Below are 18,898 nucleotides of genomic sequence, written 5' to 3'. Positions count from 1 at the left end.
CATACCTGGTACGGAAGTCACGCTGAACAGTTATTACTGACCTGCACTACGCAAAACGTAGAACACAAAACGCTTTCTGTTGTCCTGACACCAATTTTACTAGAACTGAAGTGGACGCATACTGTTTCTGCCTAGAGGGAACCATGGAAAACTCGAGAGTTTGCTCTTTCCAACAATACGTTGTTCACGCACATGTCTCAAATAACATAATAGTTACGATTTGTTAAAATCGGATGATTTTTTTTTATTGACCCCGTATTTCTGTGGCACTGCAGTCTCCTGTAGTACCGCACTCACACGGTCAATATTATTGTGCAGTACTCAATATAGCGCAGTAAACGCTAAACGTGTGAGGGTCCCTTTGTCTGTTACGCTTACAACGTTACTATGAATAAGTTTAATTTAATATCGTGTACTCATTGTTGCAGACGATCTGTAAGATTTAACTATAAAGTAAATGAATATTTAATCCGGTATAACGTTGTAACAGAGTGTTTATTACGATTGCAAAGAAAATCAAAGCATCTTCACAAACCTCAAATACGTAGTAACATACTTACAATAATGAAATGAATCTTACTTAACTAGTTACCTGCTTTCTGTCCAAATAGTCACAAAGTACTGACTGACTATGCCAATATGGCTACCCATATATAGAGTATCGGTATACAATGCTCGGAATTGTTTAAAATGATTTTCTCACTAAATAACAATTAAAATATTCATCCTAAAACCAATGACACATTTCAATAATTACCTTAGCTCCCATAGAATAAATGCATAATAGGTTCCACAAGCATATTATATGTCGCATGTATACAAATGCATAAAATTATTTCGTTGACAATGGTTTTCTTGTATTTATATATTGCAAATGACACAGGTTATAAAAAATGTTCCTACAAATTAATGGACTTCTACAAGTTAGCGAAATTATCATTTTGTAATTAGTTTTCTCGTACCCCTTTCCACAAGTACATATTTGCCTACATCTCTACGTCAGAAATTACTGTTTATGGTTAAAATTTACGTGCTGAAATAGGTTAGAGTGTTATACGTTTCACGCTCACGTCGCAGACTGAGTTAAAACTGCAGCTATAAATACGTGAACACCGCTCGCTAGCGAGCGTCTGGCGGTGAGGCAGCGAATGAGGGTGGCGGTGTGACGTTTCAGGGCGTGGTCCTGGCTGACCTATCAGAGGAGGCGGGGGCGGCTGCAGTGGCGGACCTGGCGGCGGTGGTGGCAGCGGGGGCGGGGGCTGCGGAGGGGGCGGCGGAGGCGGCGGGGGCGGGCAGCGGGGGCGGCCGCGCCGTCTTCCAGCGCACCGACGTGACTAAGGCGCAGCAGCTGCGAGGTACCGACGCTGCCCCCCGCTCGGCTCCCCTCCAGCCTCACTACCACCCGCAAACTTCTGACAGAAACGGAACGTTTTCCATCTTGAAGTAACCACCAGTGCGATGTTTATTATACTTCGTGGAGGCGTCCGTTACATAACGAGTATTGGTAAAACTAGTACTGCATTCGGAATGACGCTCAAGGTCACCGTCACCGGTATGAGGTGTGACCCACCCAGCCACCAGCACACTACTGTGTTCGTTGAGGTAACAGTCTCCAGATGGTCGGGAACCGAGCGACCGCTACGGTCGCAGGTTCGATTCCTGCCTCGGGAATGAATGTGTGTGCTGTCCTTAGGTTAGTTAGATTTAAGTAGTTCTAAGTTCTGGGGGACTGATGACCTCAGAAGTTAAGTCCCACAGTGCTCAGAGCCATTTGAATTAGTCTCCAGATATCTTGAGGAATTTCTTGCCGTGCCTGAAACACACGCTGTGCCACTTTACGGACATTGCTGGCTGCACGCTGCTATTAAAGTGTGAGGCGAAGAACAGTAAGCAAAAATTATTACTGAAGCACAATGCTGATCAGTAAACGAAAACCAGCAGCACTGAAGACTGCTGTAGTTTCTCTACTTTTGGTACACTAAATCACTTGTAAGTATTAAAAATTAAACACCAGAATGAAATTTAATTGCAGTGTCACATAAAAAATATGGGCACTGTTCCCTACGGTATGGGATAATTATCCACAGTGGTTGCAGAATTGTGCACTTGAGGAAGGAAGCTTATGTTGAACGGGCATGAGAGAAAATAATCGCCACTGAAATTATCTGCGCCGCGTGGGATTAGCCGAGCGGTCTGTGGCGCTGCAGTCAAAACGTTCAAATGGCTCTGAGCACTATGCGACTTAATTCTGAGGTCATCAGTCGCCTAGAACTTAGAAGTGCTTAAACCTACCTAACCTAAGGACATCACACACATCCATGCCCGAGGCAGGATTCGAACCTGGGACCATACCGGTCGCACAGCTCCAGACTGTAGCGCCTAGAACCGCTCGGCCACCACGGCCGGCGCCTCCTGATAACTTAGGTTAAATAGTGTGTAAGCTTAGGTACAAGGCTGAGAATGTGCACAGAGCTAAAGGAAAATTGTGAAAGAGAAAGTGAGCACTTACTCAACAAAATTTCAACTTGTGATGAAACTTGGGTTCACTATTATGAGCCAGAATCAAAAAGACAAAGCATGGAGTGGAAGCACGCCAACTCACCTGTCAAGAAAAAATTAAATATCCAAGCATCAGCAGAAAAAGTCATACTGCGGTTGTTTAGGGAAGCTGAAGTTGTAGTATTTTGTGATTATTTCGAAGAGCAGAGTACAATGAACAACCAATACCTATCGGATTTCATTTTAAAGAAGGTGAAGCCAGTCATGAGAGAGAGACGTCGTGGATCTCAGAGAAGACGTGCCAGTAAGACAACGCACGTCCTCCTATTGCTCAACTAACCCGTGAAACCATCTACAAAATGGACTGGGAAGTACTGCCTCAACCCTGATTTAGCACATACTGATTCCCATTTCTTTGGTGCACTGAAGCAGGCATTAGGTGGGAAGAGGTTCCAGGACAACGAGGACGCGAAAAAGTTTGTGGAAAATTCCTTCAAACGTCAAGATAAAGAGCTCTTTGCAGTCGGAGTCCCCCCTGCAGGTTCAGGGGTAAGAATAGGTATTCCTGCCTGTCGTAAGAGGCGACTAAAAGGAGTTTCAACTGTTTCGGCCTTTCATCTGTTGGTCCCCATTAGGGTTTGACCTCTATTCTTACAAATTCCACAGAAGTACGAGCTTTTTGGGGAAGGACACCTTACGTGGTGCACTATAAATCGTCTGTGCCCTAAGACCTTGGCGCTCTTCATCGTCTTGGCGCCGTAACTGCTCCCACCATCCATCTTTTTAGGCATACACACCTAGTGGGTTGCGTAAGTTATACACTTAGTGCTTCACCATCTCCACCCACTATAATTATGGAAATCCCATGGCACCCAACATCCAGCACAGTAGCCATCCCATTGTGGTGGGATCGTCATGTACCCTCTAGGTTGTAGCCCCCTGACAACACAGGGATCGTACTGCCGATGCCTGAGCTGCCACCTCCTCACGTAAGCCAAGGAGTAGCTACCTGTCTCTCTGGGGCATCGGGACTCCCGGCAACGGCCATCCTGCCAGGTCGCATTTGCTGTGGCTGGGTGGCGCCCATGGGGAGAACCCCTGGTCGGAGTGGGTGGCATAGGGGAGGATGATCCGCACTGAAGTGGATGAAGTCTCAATCCGGTGGTCGAACGACCACCAACGTCTCTAAGCTCGGTAAAGTAGACTTTAACGCTGTGGCATACAACCCCAAATCGTTCCCTTCCCTAGCCACGCCCTGGGAGGGACGTAGGTCTGCGGACAGACAGGAGCTGTATTCACTGTGATACCTTGTGTGCAGCAGAATTGATGGGGATTCATTTTTGGGGACTAAGCCTCTGTTCTTTGTGACCTATCTTGAAGATAAGTTTGGGGAAGTGGCATCTCTTTCCAAAATGCGGAGTGGGGCCATTTTGATACAAGCAGCTTCATCTGCACAGTCAAGGGCATTACTCGCCTGTGAGAAGCTTGGCGACATACCCGTTACCGTCACTCCCCATAAGTCCTTAAATTTGGCCCAGGGGATTATTTTTCATGAAGATCTTCTGCTACAGTCTGATGACGAGAACCTTGCACGACGAGGTGTACACTTTGTCCGTCGTGATTTTAGGGGACCCAAGGATAATAGGACCACTACCGCTGCTTTCATCCTTGCCTTTGAGGGCGACTGCTTGCCCGAGAAGGTGAAGGTCATGATCTACCGGTGTGAGGTCAAGCTCTATGTCCCGCCCCCTATGCGATGCTTCCAGTGGTGGAATTCGGACACACGTCCTCCAGGTGAACTGCCAGCCCCACGTGATTGTAGACGACCTTCGCATCCTAATGCTCCATGTGCTCCGCCTCCCACCTGCGTTAACTGTGGGGAGCATCATTCTCCCTGCTCGCCAGACTGTGCAGTCTACAAACGAGAGCGGAAGATACAAGAAATTAAGACCCTGGACCGTTTAACCTACCAAGAGGCGAGGAACAAATTAGAACGGCTCAACCCCAATGTTGAGGAGTTATGCTACTGTAGCACTGCCGCCATCAGTTCCTGCAAAAACTCCTTTCACAGTTGGCCCAAAGAACAGTCACGTTACGCCTGCCCCACCACTGGTGGGGCCACTCTCTCTTCCACTACTCCCAAAACACCCAGTTTAGGAGCAGAGCGCTCCGAACAACTGGGGACGTCAGTCCCCACCTCTCAGCTAGAGACGCGACAGCCCTCTGTGGATCCTCAGCTGGAGAAGCGACAACCCTCTCCGGCCGCTCAGCCTGAGACGCAACAGCCTCCTCTGGCCTCACTTGCTCGGAAGGGGACCCTTGGGGGAGTCCCTTCCAAGGACTTCTCCAGTGTCTCACAAGACACTAGCCAGTGGCTGAAAAAGCCACCAGCTGCTAGTCGAAGGTCTCCACGCTCTTCTTCTGTTCCTGATAATGCGTCAGGAAAGCCTTCCCAGCATGCAAACCCTCCTCTCAAAGACAAGAGAGAGAAGAGGAAGCTATCCAAGAAGAATAAGAACCCAGTGGTTCCCGCACCACCGCTTCCTGTCAGCTCAGCCTCTGAGGATGAGGTCGAGCCCTTTGCATCCCCTGATGACCTGGATCTCGCCGTCTCCTCAGAAACGATGGACATAGTGACGCCCGTCACTCAGTCGGTTGCAGCATGTGATCCTTCGTGGATACAGGGGTTATTACTGCAATCGTAGCACTTACAATAGTGTGTCAGGTGGAGTCTGCGTGTATGTCCTTACCTATGTATATAGTGCTCCTGTGCCCCTTCAAACATCATTAGAAGCTGTGGCCGTCCATGTAAGGACTACCCTGGACATAACCGTCTGCAGTGTCTATCTCCCTCCAGGTGGTACAGTCTCCCTCACCGAATTGGCTGCACTTGTCGCCCAACTTCCCACGCATTTTCTTCTCCTGGGGGATTTTAACGCCCACAATCCCCTGTGGGGTGTTACGAAGATAACTGGCAGAGACAGAGGTGTCGAGAATCTCATCTCCCAACTCGACCTCTGCTTGTTTAAACACTGGCGCCGCCACACATTTCAGTGTGGCGCATGGCACGTTCTCGGCCATAGATCTGTTGTTGTGCTGCCCATGGCTTGTACCATCGGTCCACTGGAGAGTCCATGACGACTTGTGTGGTAGTGACCATTTTGCCATCTTCCTTTCACTACCCCAGCCTCGCTCCCATGAACGCTTCCCTAGATGAGCATTTAGCAAGACAAACTGGGAAACGTTCTCCTCTCCTGCCACTGTTGGATCTCTCCCCCACGGTACCATTGATGTGGCGGTTGAGACACTGACTGCAGCGATTGTTTCCGCTGCAGAACTTACCATTACTCGTTCGTTACGGTGCCCCCGGCGAAAGTCACTGCCTTGGTGGACTCTGGATGTCGCTGAAGCCATTAAAGAACGTCGGAGGGTTCTTCAACGATATAAGCGGCACCCGTCTTTGGAGAACCTCATTTTATTCAAACGTCTACGTGCTCAGGCACGGCGGTTCATCAAAAAGTGGAAACAGGAGTGCTGGGAGAGGTACGATTCTACCATTGGTTCCTGTACTTCACCCTCCCAGGTGTGGATGAAGATACGGGGCATCTGTGGATTGCAGCACTCTACAGGTGTCCCAGGGCTTACCATCCATTGGGCGCTATCCACCGATACCGATGCAATCGCCGAGCATTTCTCACAGCACTATGTTTGGGCCTTTGCGTCGGGGACTTACCCGCCCGCGTTTCGCGCACTAAAACGCCGGGAGGAAGGCAAACGGCTTTCTTTTGCTTATCGCCACCCTGAGGCGTATAACGCCCCATTTAATTTGTGGGAACTCCAAAGCGCCCTGGCACAGTCCGCCAATACAGCGGACTGTCAGCGATGTGTTCTTGCCATCTTCAACTGCATATGGCGCGATGGCGTCTTTCCGACACAGTGGCGAAAAAGTGCCATTATTCCGGTGCTGAAGCCTGGTAAGGAGTCGCTTAATGTGGATAGCCATCGGCCCATCAGCTTGACAAATACTCTGTGCAAGCTACTGGAACGTATGGTGAGTCGACGGCTGTATTGGCTGCTCGAGTCTCGGGGTCTTCTGGCTCCATGCCACAGTGGCTTCTGTCAGGGCCGTTCCACCGTCGATACTTTGGCCTATCTTGAGTCTGCAATTGGCACTGCTTTTTCCAGCCGCCAACACCTCGTCTCCGTCTTTTTCGACCTCTCCAGAGCATATGACATGACGTGGCGGCACCATATACTCGCCACGTTGCACGGGTGGGGTCTCCGGGCCTCTCTCCCAATTTTTATTCAGAATTTTTTATCTGTTCGGACATTCCGCGTTTTAATTGGCACATACCACAGTTCACTTCATATCCAGGAGAACGGTGTTCCACAGGGCTCTGTATTGAGCGTGCCCCTTTTTCTTGTGGCCATTGATGGCCTTGCAACAGCAGTAGGGTCCTCTGTCTCACCCACGTTATATGCTAACGATTTCTGCATCTTTTTCAGCTCTTGCACCATTAGTATTGCAGAACGTGGGTTGCAGGGAGCCATACGCAAGGCGCAGGCGTGGGCCCTAGCCCATGGGTTTCAATTTTATCCTGCGAAGATATGTGTTATGCACTTTTGTCGGCGTCGAACTGTCCATCCCCACCCTGAGCTCTATCTTCTTGACACTTACCATTTTCTGTGATTACTGTTCGATACCCGGCTTACTTGGCTCCCACATATTCGTCAGCTCAAGCGTCAGTGCTGGCAGCATCTGAATGCCCTCCGCTGCCTCAGCAACACCACTTGGGGTGCAGATCGTAAGACGCTGCTGCAGCTCTATAGAGTACTCGTGCTGTCCCGACTGGATTATGGGAGTGTGGCGTATGGCTCGGCCTCGCCCTCAGCGTTGCAGCTGCTGGATCCTGTTCACCACTGTGGGGTTCGACAGGCGACAGGAGCATTCCGCACCAGCCCTGTAAATAGCCTCCTTGCTGAGGCTGGGGTTCCTCCACTTCGCATTCAGCGTCAACAACTGTTAGCCAACTATGCTGCCCACATCCGTTGTTCGCCCGTCAACCTAACTACCGTCTCCTTTTCGCTAATGCGGCAGTCCATATCCCACACCGGCGGCCGCGATCAGGCCATACAATTGGAATCACTCCTTAGTGAACTCGAGTGTTTGCCTCTTCCATCTGCTTTTCACGTCCACCCACATACACCACCTTGGTGTACTGGTCGGCCGCAGCTTCGTCTGGACCTCTCACGATGGCGAAAAGATTCAGTTCCTCCTGCAGTCTTGCGCCGGCAATTTATTGCTCTCCTCGACGCATCCCGCGACTTGGAGGTTATCTACACAGACGGCTCGATGGTTGATGGCCGTGTGGGGTACTCTAATGCTTATGCGGACTATGTAGACCAGCGCTCCTCGCCGGAAGGCTGCAGTGTTTACACTGCAGACCTGACAGCCATTTTTCGTGCCCTTGAGCGTATTCGTACCAGCACTGGAGAGTCCTTCGTCATTTGCAGTGACTCTCTCAGTAGTCTGCAGGCTCTTGACCAGTGCTACCCACTCCATCCCATTGTTGGTGCCATCCAGGGGTCCATTGACGCTCTTTTACAGCGTGGACGTTCGGTGGTATTCATATGGACCCCTGGACGCATTGGGATAGCGGGAAACGCACTCGCCGACCAGTTAGCCAAAGAAGCTACCCGCAAACTGACGTTGGAGATCGGCCTCCCGACCACTGATCTCCGATCGGTGTTGCGCCGTCGGGTCTTTGGGATGTGGGGAGACGAATGGCGCACTCTGTCTGCACCCAGCAAGCTGCGGCGAGTAAAGGAGACGACGATTGTGTGGGGTTCCTCCATGCGGGCCTCTCGCAGGGATTCTGTTATTCTCTGTAGGCTCCGCATTGGTCATTCTTGGCTGACGCATGGTCATCTGCTGCGTCGTATGGATCCACCTCATTGTCGCTGTGGTGCGAACATGACGGTGGCCCATCTGTTGTTGGAATATCCTCTTTTAACCGCTCTCAGGCGAGCTTTTAATCTCCATTGTGATTTATCATCTCTTTTAGGTGACAATGTCTCTATGGCAGATCGGGGTTTAAGTTTTATTCGCGCAAGCGGCTTTTATAGATCCATTTAATTTTATTACGTCACCCTCTATTGAGCTGTATCTTTTAATTAGTTTTGTGTTGTAATTCTATTCCACCCTAATCTTTTAGGCTGGAGGTTTTAACGTGTTGCAGAGTGGCTGGCTCATCCTTTTATTTTCGTGATCAGCCAGCCACGATCCTCTGCTGTACAGTTTTAATTCTTTCTGCCTTTCTTCTCTATGTTGTTTTTGTTGCTGTGCTCCATTTTCCATATTGCTTCATTATTGACCTTGGGTATTTTCTTCCCCTGGAATTTTTCTCTTGTGTTTAGAATGACTGATGGATGGTTTCACTGTGCTCTCTGTGTTTATGAAACAAGGGACCGATGACCTATGCAGTTTGGTCCCTTTAATCTTCAAACCAACCAACCAACCAACCAGCAGCCGGAGTAAAAAAATTTGTAGCCAGTTAGAAGAAGTGCCTAAATGTTAAGGGGATTATGTTAAAAGTAGAAAAAATATTCTTTCGTAAAAATAAACGCTGTTTTCTCCAGACCAATTTGTCTTTTTAATTAATAAATGGCCCTCGTATATTCTCTTTAATTTTCACATTTCAACAAGTTTTGAAATGTTCATTTCTTAGCTATGCACTGACCCTGAACAGAGTCAGCACAGCTCCTAACACACCTGTTCCACAATTCTTTTTCTTTGCCTACTTCTCCATAGACTCGACATAAATCCTTAGTTTTTTTTACTACAAGTTGGCAGCGCATTCAGTGCGCCTGTATACTGGTTATCGCAATCATCAATATTATATAAAATGCTGGAAACAAGCGATACTTCTCATGACTGATGCGTCTCACTTACTTTAGGTTTTCTTTTTTCTCTTTTCGAGCTGCTCAGTAAGGCACACACACACACAGACAGATTCATCACTCTGGTTCTTCAACCCAGTCTGTTGTTTTTTCCATTTCGTATTTCCTCTTCACATCAACTTCTTCCAGCTTCTTGTTTCACGGTGATACGCACGTGTTCTCTTCAGCGCACCATTACCCCAGTCTGGCATTGCATACTAACGCTAACAGAATCACTTCATTAAACTGTTACCGTAAGGAAGCATATCCGTGGACTGATACAACGAATTACAGCTTTTAATAACATTTTAAATTAAAAGTAGCCAAGTAAGAACTAACTTGAAATAGGTCTGTTTTGTTTGCATTCTACAGCACAAATGGCGACTGTCTCCTTGCTCCTCTTTATTAACTACTGGAAACGGAAGAGGGTTATAGTAATCGGAAGTCGCCATGTTTACAGTAAGCTTCAAATACTGAAAGTGTACCATTACCTGCTGTGCACATTACTGAGCATGTACTACTAAGAGTCTCAAACAATTAAGTGCAGCTATTACTGCTCTTTGTGTAACTGCTATTCTCGGAAACAAACGCATTAACCTTGTGACACACCACTCAATAATGTATTATGAAATAATATTCTGTGGTAACTTACCACTTAGAAAGTATCCATTGCACAAAAGCGAAAGGTAGGAATAATAAGTGGTGCTCACCTACAGACGTCTTCAAGGACCTTGGTACTGAAACTACGTCGTCACCATAAGTATATTCGCTAATGAAATTCGTCATAAAGCATCCATCACAATTTGAGAGAAAAACTACCGTTATTATAAACTATCAAAGCTGTCAGTGGCTCAGAAAGGAGTTAAATATGCAGCAACAAAAGTCTTTGATCCTTTGCTCAGTAATATAAAATGTCTGACAGGTGGCAAAGTAAATTTAAGATCGAAACTAAAGTCGTTTCTCCGGGACAGCTCCTTCTATTCCATTGAGGAAATTCTGTTTAAAAACTGGTAGCCCGCAAAAATAAGAAAAAATTGACTTACTTTTAAGTGTAGTTGCTTTATCAGGATTAAAAAATCGTGTGTTCCTTAATTATAACACTAATCTTGTACACATATCCTGTAAACTAACTCGTTCCACGTTGATTTGATGAAACGACACAACTCTCCCCTGCGTCTTCTAGCTGCATTCCAGACGTCCTCTAGAGCTGACCTTATTGAGTGACCGGGATAGCAATCAAGGATCCGCATATTCCTCAGCAGGAATGTCTTGCATTATGCTGCTGCAGTATAGCATTGGATACCCTGGCCATGAAGTTTATGACAAGAGGGGTTAGCATAATTGCTAAATACTGGCGATCGTTCAGCGTCCCTTGAGCAATTATCAAATCAGTCCTGTTGTCACATCCAATTCTTCTTCACACCGTGATTCCAGAAGTTGGAGAGGTAATTTGTTTCGAGAATCACTACTTTCAGTGACCTATCACCAGCTCGCCTATGGACACACTGTCGTCGATACAGTAGTAAGCAGTTGTAGTAGTTTTATTCATCCACAGATCACTTTCACAAGGTTATTGGACAGGTCGTGATAATACAATTTAAGAACAATAGATGTAATTCGTACGTTTTGGAATTTAAATACTTATGTGTTAAGTTTGGCAAGGATGGGACGGATAGTCGGCTGTGATCTTATACTACGAACCATCCCTGCATTTGCCTGAAGTAATTCAGTGAAACCACGGAAAACGTAAATCAGGATGACCGGGTGAAGAGTGAAGCCTCCACCGTCCCGAATACAAGGCCAGTCTGTTTGAAACAGTACTTCTTATCCCTAGTGCGCAACACTAATTTCCAAAAAAAGTTGTTTGATAATGTAAAAGAGTAGTGCTATATTGTTCATTCATTTCTCACTTCCAGCCCCTGCTCACATTACACACAGATTATTTCATAACGTAACACTACGCACAAAAATCAGATGATATCAGGACCATGGGTTTCATGTTGTGTACTGCAACTCCCGATTTGTTAGCCTGAAAATCTGGTTCGACATCTCTCTGTATCGAACGAGATGTTGAGCTCAGAAACAGTATAAGGTGCTAGTATTATAAATTGCATAGCTTTGGGGGTAGGTTTTCCCACAAAAAAGGAACAAGAAACATAGTGTGAAAGTTCCGTGAAATGTTAGGTGTTTTCTTATTACTTGTTTGTATTAGGTTACTTTACCTGTTTGTATTACTTTTTTTTACCAAGCTCTTGCTTCTTGTTATCTACGTATTCCTTCACTGTCGCTTAACAGACTTTTAATAGAATTTTTGAATGAGGTTGGTTTAGTGACCTTTTTAATCCCATTAGGGCAATTTATTGTAGAGTTTTACTTCTTAATAAGAATGCTATTTTGAGTTTTATGTTTATTCTTTCTTGGTTCGGTCTTTCTTGGTTTATTCTTTCTGGCTCAGTCGAAATCCTGCTCCATGGTTATGGACTGGCAATAAACGCTCACATTGGTAGTTCTAAGTTCTAGGCGACTAATGACCTCAGAAGTTAAGTCGCATAGTGCTCAGAGCCATTTGAACCATATTTTTCTTTACGTTCAATGTAATTTTATTACATACTGACCAATTGTAAACTTTCTAGAGGGTTTCATTTGCTTACTCTGCAAGGATTTCTCTTGTGTTCTCAGTGACTGTAATGCTGCTGTCATCAACAAAGAAATTTTTTTGGGAACATTATTGAAGTACATCAGGAACGATATTAGTCCTAATATACTACCCCGAGGAACTTCTATGTTTATGTACTCTGTTTCCGGTAATTGTTTTACTGAAAGTTTAACTCACTTGAGGTATGCATTACCTCTACTAGTCTACCAGTCATTAGCTGCACCTCTTATTCCTAATGCTTCTAGCTGGTTTGATAGTATCTTGTGGTCAGCAGTAACAAAAGCCTTACAAAGATCTAAAAATATGCCTGTAACACACTCATCTGTGGCATCAGTTCTGCTATGACGGTTCTGTACTTCTACCACTTCAGAAAACTGAGATTTACTGGAAAGGTTGCATTTGTTCAAGTAACTCATTAATCTGTTTTTCATACTTGATTCTATTATTTTTCAGAGTATTGACAATCGGGAAATGGGCTGTTAGTTTTTTATGTCCTCGGCATTAGATTTCTTTAACAGAAATACGTTTCTTGACTGTTTTAAATTCTCTGGAAATTCCCTGATGTGAATGATTCATTTATTACTTTTGTTAAAGGAGCTTGTATACTATATGTGCAGTCTTTCACCATAAACATTGATTCTTCGCCTAATCTCACTGACTGTTTATTTTTCAGGTTTTGTTCAGTTTTATAGATTTCATGTTCTGTGGTTGGTAGTTACATTATTGAACGTTGTGCATAATTATCCCTTATCGGTATGCTATTATGACTTGGTTCGTCTCTCCCTGGTTCCTTTTTAATGACATGCCAGACTGCTTTACTTTTCCCACAGCATTGTACTATGATTTTGTCATTAAAGGATTTTTGAAGCAATCGGCATCTTCCTATGAATTTTTTTATAGTTATGATAGGAATTTAAGAACTTTGATTCACTGTGAACCTTTTTCAAAGAACTGAGGTACTGAAGTGTTTGGGAAGCGTCTCTAATACCTGCTATTATTCAACTGATTTTGTGGGACATTGATACTGATGTGGACACTTTTGAAAATGTTCTTTCAAAGTTCAGTTTAAATATGTTGAGAATTTATAGAAATTCACATTTACATTGGTTTCTTTATACACTTAATTCCAAGTCTGGTTTGTTAGTTCTCTTGAAAATCGTATGTGTTGACTTCTGATGCATGTCTTTTGCAGCCTGGAGTTTACGAATTTTTCCATATCCTATTTTACTGTTATTATTCGGTACAAATGGTCTGAGGCTCCAAGACCTTTTAAAGCTACATCACAATCCTTCCTGTCAATCTTCGTGGGCACATTGTTGATTACTAATTCAGTCAACATAGTAACTCGTGTCTCAGTATTGACCAACAGGAACATGCCAGAACTCTGAAGGATATTTATGACAATGCTACCTGTTTCATTTGTGACACTTCTCTGTTACTTTGTGTCTCAACGTAAAATTATGTTGAATTTTGTCGTTGAAACTTTAGTTGTTTTTACTTACTGTACTACGGTCATGTGTCGGTTTAAATATTGTTTTAAAGCAGTTTTCCAGTTTAAAGCCTATAAAGCCCGTTTCTTAAAGTCTATTATTTAACTCTACAAAGTTTTTCTAAACAATTTATGATTTAATGAATAACGTGGTGAAGGTGTCTTGCTATTGTAACTGATGCTGTGCCGATCGGAAGGCCATGCCTGATGTTGGAGGTAACAAACACACAGTTACCGTGAAGGCTACCTACAACTAGAACGCCACAGAGGTATGGGCTGCAACAGCAGGGACACGTCAGAGGTGTCTGTCGAACAGTAGAGTGAACATCCCTCATGCCACGAAGGACAGTTGCGACCAATGGTCGGCTACGCATCATCATGTCAGAAGACTTGTCAAAAAGGGAAGTTGTTCGGCGTGTGCACAGAGGTCAAAGTGATGCTGTGCGGACTTGGAACAACTTCCAATTGACAGGCAGTGTTGAGAGCTTACACAGGCCGTCCACATTGGAGTGGTGCACGGGTAATCGATATCTATGAAACTTTTGAGCCAAAGGAAGCCTGAACTGAGTGCTCTGGAGCTGGATTCGGCATTCGAAGAACCCGCTGGGCGTCACGTGTCACGTCAGACCGTTGAGAGACAACCTCACGGTGCGAATCTCCATTCCTGACGACTATTGCGAGCACCTCGTCGTCCACCATAACACTACGGATTCTGTTGCAAATGGGAGAGAAATCGTGTAGAATGGACCCCCCCCCCCCAGAACTGGGCACGGGTACTCGAATCTGTTGGCACCCTGGCAATTGCAGTCGACTTGTTTGGAGACAACCCGGTAATATCGAACGCCCCAACACCGAGTTACTCATATGCAACAAAGTGGTGGTGGTGCACTGATGTCCTGGGGTGGCACTACATGGGGCCACCGTACACCTGTCGTGGTTGATGAGGGCAATGTCACTGCTCTACGATACTGGGCGAGGCTCTGCAGCAACAGTTGGACCGTATCTCCAACATTTGGTGACAATTTCATCTTGCTCGAATTTTAACAGCATGGTAGTGGTCAGTACAACAGAATTACCGTAATGGGTGAGCTCCCTGTACCCCACACACGAATGCAGTCTAACATGTGTGGAGCGATGGAAATGAGCTATTTTTGAAGGCGACAACGATCATGTAATCTGCCCGACGTACACAGAACTGCCATTGCAGAGTGCGACAATGTGGGCCGCAGCCTGAATGATGATGTCACCGATGGTATGCTACGTAATCAAGCCTGCGTTCGAGCAGGGGGCCGTTCCACCACGTAATGACGTTGCTGAGGGATGCTGTAAAAATGCCCACTGGGCAACAGACGTTTCTCTTTGCGATTTTGTAATCTGAACACACTGCAAATCGATATACGAGTATACGCACGCATCAGAGCCAGATTTTGTTTTCTTTGTATAAATTTCGAAATAAAGGGGTGGTGCAAAACTTTTGTTTATGTATATAGTTAAGATAATCAACACAATTTGTTAACCTCGTTCCTGAATCTGAGGTTCATGTTAACGGCTCTACTTTTAGCATCTACATAACTTAGTTGTCTTACAAGTTCACTGTCAGCATTCAGTGGTGCTAAAACTTTGAGCCTTCTTCTAATAGGAAGATCGAAGACTAGGGAATCGTTTTTTATCTTCAGTTTTAGAAACGAAGTTTTTTCACTTGTGTTTGTGATCATAAGAGACGAGTATATTCTTACAGCGACCTCGACATTGCGGACACAATGTTTGACTGAAATGATGATTAAATGAAGACCCTAAGCTGTCGACAGGCGTTGATATACATCAATGGGAACAGTTGGAAATGTATGCCCCGACCGGGACTCGAACACGGAACCTCCTGCTTACATGGCAGACGCTCTGTCCATCTGAGCTACCGAGGACACAGAGGATAGTGCGACTACTGGGATTTATGCGTTGCACGCAGCCTGTGAGACCCACATTCCCAACTTAATGTCCACACACTCATTACTCGCGGCACACAATCTTACCGAGTCCTGTAAGAGTTGGGGCAATGCGTGTGCATCCAGCACAGAGAAAGAAGGTCAATGGCCGGTTAGCCTTAACTATATAAAGATGGCATCTGTTCTGTAGGACATGTCCGAAAGAACAGATACGATCTTCATACAGTGTTTGATGTCTCTGAGGCCCGGTTATGGAGCTCTATTCCTGTTGTTTTGGTTTGTAATGATGTGGTGGTGGTGACAGCGCTCAGCAGCAAGTTCGTTAGTGCCTCTACTGTAATGTAATGAGCTGAGTGCGAATAAAGGTTGCAAAGTTAAAATTAGTGCATGCACGGGCGCGCGCGCTCACACACGCAAACACACACACACACACACACACACAACAGTAATAGCGAGTGAACATTCAGTTCTGAGGTCCCCTTGGAGGCTGTAGTCCACGTATTTACGTCAGGGTCCTCTTGAATGACGCGCAGTGACTCAGCGGGTGATACGAGGGTTACCCAGAAAGTAATGCACCGCACTCTTTTTCTCAGCCGAAAACAATGCTACGAATGCGAAACGTTGCGTTCTTACGTATGTATTATTTGGAGCCTGATCAGCGGTTTCTGTCACTTCCGACAGATAGCGTAGCTGCAGTACAGTTTCAAAATGGCGTACTTTAGATTCAATGTGCCATTATTGAATTTCTCACCGCAGAGAAAGAAACTGTGGGAAATATTCACAAACGCTTGTGCAAAGTATATGGAGCATCTGCTGTCGGCAGAAGTACAGTTAGTCACTGGGCACGGAGGGTGAGGTCATCAGAAGGCGATTCGGCAGAGCTCCACAATTTGCAGCGGTCGGGAAGACCATCCACGGGTGTCACACCTGACATGGTGCAGCGAGCTGATGTTGCCATTCACGAGGAGACACGCATTACGACTCGGCGCTGCATCTGTCAGTCAGCAAAGGAAGTGTGGATGCAATCATCCGCACTCTTGGGTATTCACAGGCGTTTGCAAGATGGGTCCTGCGATGTCTAAGAGTGGATCACAAATCTCATAGAAAAAACATCTGTCTTGATCTGTTGCAACGTTTTCAAGCTGAGGGGGAGGCCTTCTTGTCCAGGTTTATGACAGGTGATGAAAGCTGGGTTCATCATTTTGAGCCTGAAACAAAAAGACATTCGACGGAATGGTGCCATTCCCACTCCCCTCAGAAGAGAAAATTCAAAGGAACTTCTTCCGCCAGTAAGGTCATGCGTGATCACCGTGTTCTGGCACTGTGAAGGTGTGATTTTCCTGATGTGATGCCAAGAGGCGGTACCATTATTTCATAACCGTATGTCAACACATTAACGAAACTCAAGACGCGCTTACGGCAACTACGGCGCCGCAGCAAACCAGGAGACGTTTTGCTGCAACACGATAACGCTCGGCTCCACACAAGTCTGAGGACTGCTGTACACATCCCAAAACAGGGTTGGACAGTGTTGCGCCGTCCACCCTACTGCACATACCTAGCCCCTCGGACTTCCGCTTGTTCGGGACATTAAAGAATGCCATTCGTGGAAGACATTTTGAGAACTATGAGGAGGTAGTTTACGCAGTGAAGCACTGGTTCCGCCACTAGGACAGGGATTGATACCGACAGGGCAAACAGCCTGGTTCGCGCTGGAGGAATGCCACAGAACGGGATCGAGATTACGTGGAAAACTGAGTGCGTAAATAAAACACCATTCTTTCGTGTGTGTAATTCTCATTAGTTCAATAAAGAATTGTTGAAGAAAAAAATGCGGTGCTTTACTCTTTGGGCAACCCTCGTATTATTATCCGGCGAATTGCCATGGGCAAGTTGCACTTTCACCGACAAGCGACGTGTCTAGGGGTATGATTCAACTTTTCTTTGTGCCTAGTTCTCGCGTTTGCTGTGCAAACAATTATCACCTGGCTCACTGGTATTTTCCAGAGGCGTTCGCGAGGGCGTATGATGAGTTCGGCCGTCTGGACATCGTCATCAACAACGCTGGCATACTGAACGACGCCCAATGGGAACTGCAGATTGACATAAACGTGGTGAGTCTCACTACACTTACCTGACTTGCTCAAGAAATTCTTTTCTTACCCCCTGTCCTTACAGCCGTCGGACGGAACTGCCCAGCATACGGAGAGATCCAAGGTGCTCCCTCCCTACTGGCTACCAGGACACGAGATAATGCAGCGAAACGAACCTGCTGATGCAGCCGAAAAAAGAAGGGCTGCAAGAAGCTTCGGACGCTGAAATACATTATGTGATCAAAAGTATCCGAACACCTGGCTGAAAATGAATTACATGTTAGTGGCGACCTCCATCGATAATGCAGGAATCCAATATGGCGTTGGCTCACCCTTAGCCTTGATGACAGCTTCCACTCTCGCAAGCATACGTTAGCCATTGGGGAATGGCAGCCCAATCTTCACGGGGTGCTGGACTGAGGAGAGGTATCGATGCCGGTCGTTGAGGCCTGGTACGAAGTCGACGTTCCAAAACATCCCAAAGGTGTTGTATAGGATTCAGGTCTGGATCTGCGCAGGACTGTCCATTACAGGGATGTTATTGTCGTGTAACCACTCCTCCACAGGCCGTACATTTTGAATGGCTGCTCGATCGTACTGAAAGATGCAATCGTCATCCCCGAATTGCTCTTCAACATTGGGAAGCAAGAAGGTGGCTAAAACATCAATGTACGCGGCTTACACCAAACGAAGCGTCATTGGGCATTTACCGGCTTGATGTGTGGCGTATGAGCATCCGCTCTACCATGAAATCCAAATTATCTAAAATTGTTCAAAAGATTCAAATGGCTCTGTGCACTATGGGACTTAACACCTGAGGACATCAGTCCCCTAGAACTTGGAACTGCTTGAACCTAACTAACCTAAGGACATCACACACTTCCATGCCCGAGGCAGGATTCGATTCTGCGACCGTAGTGGTCGCACGATTCCAGACTGAAGCGCGTAGAACCGCTCGCCCACACTGGCCGACCCAATTTTCTCACCTCCCGCCTAACTGTCATAGTACTTGCAGTGGATCCAGATGCAGTGGCGAATTCCTGTGTGATTGTCTGGATAGATATCTGCCTATTACACATGACTTCCCTCTTCAATTGTCAGCAGACTCTGTCAGTCAACAGATGATGTCGGCCTATACGCTTTTGTGCTGTACGTGTCCCTTGACGTTTCCACTTCAGCACCACATCAGAAACAGAGGACCATGGGATGTTTAGGAGGGGTGTCAAAATGTCGCGTGCGGTTGTATGACACAAGTGACACCCAATCACCTGATCACATTCAA

At 46.1% G+C, this 18,898-nt stretch overlaps 1 protein-coding gene across 1 annotated transcript in view; it reads left to right on the top strand.

Annotated features, from left to right (window-relative positions):
* The window catches only part of LOC126278708 (15-hydroxyprostaglandin dehydrogenase [NAD(+)]-like), a 169,974-nt gene that overhangs the window by 61,163 nt on the left and 89,913 nt on the right, over window positions 1–18,898 (top strand). The window contains exons 2-3 of the mRNA XM_049978981.1: window positions 1,175–1,355; window positions 17,531–17,637. Coding sequence (XP_049834938.1) covers window positions 1,175–1,355; window positions 17,531–17,637 — 288 coding nt within the window. The remainder of the gene's footprint in view (window positions 1–1,174; window positions 1,356–17,530; window positions 17,638–18,898) is intronic.

The sequence above is a fragment of the Schistocerca gregaria genome, chromosome 6 (genome assembly GCF_023897955.1).
Source record: "Schistocerca gregaria isolate iqSchGreg1 chromosome 6, iqSchGreg1.2, whole genome shotgun sequence".
In the NCBI taxonomy this organism is placed as follows: domain Eukaryota; kingdom Metazoa; phylum Arthropoda; class Insecta; order Orthoptera; family Acrididae; genus Schistocerca; species Schistocerca gregaria.
Note: the sequence above shows the minus strand (reverse complement) of the source record. Positions and strands in the feature narration are given on the sequence as shown.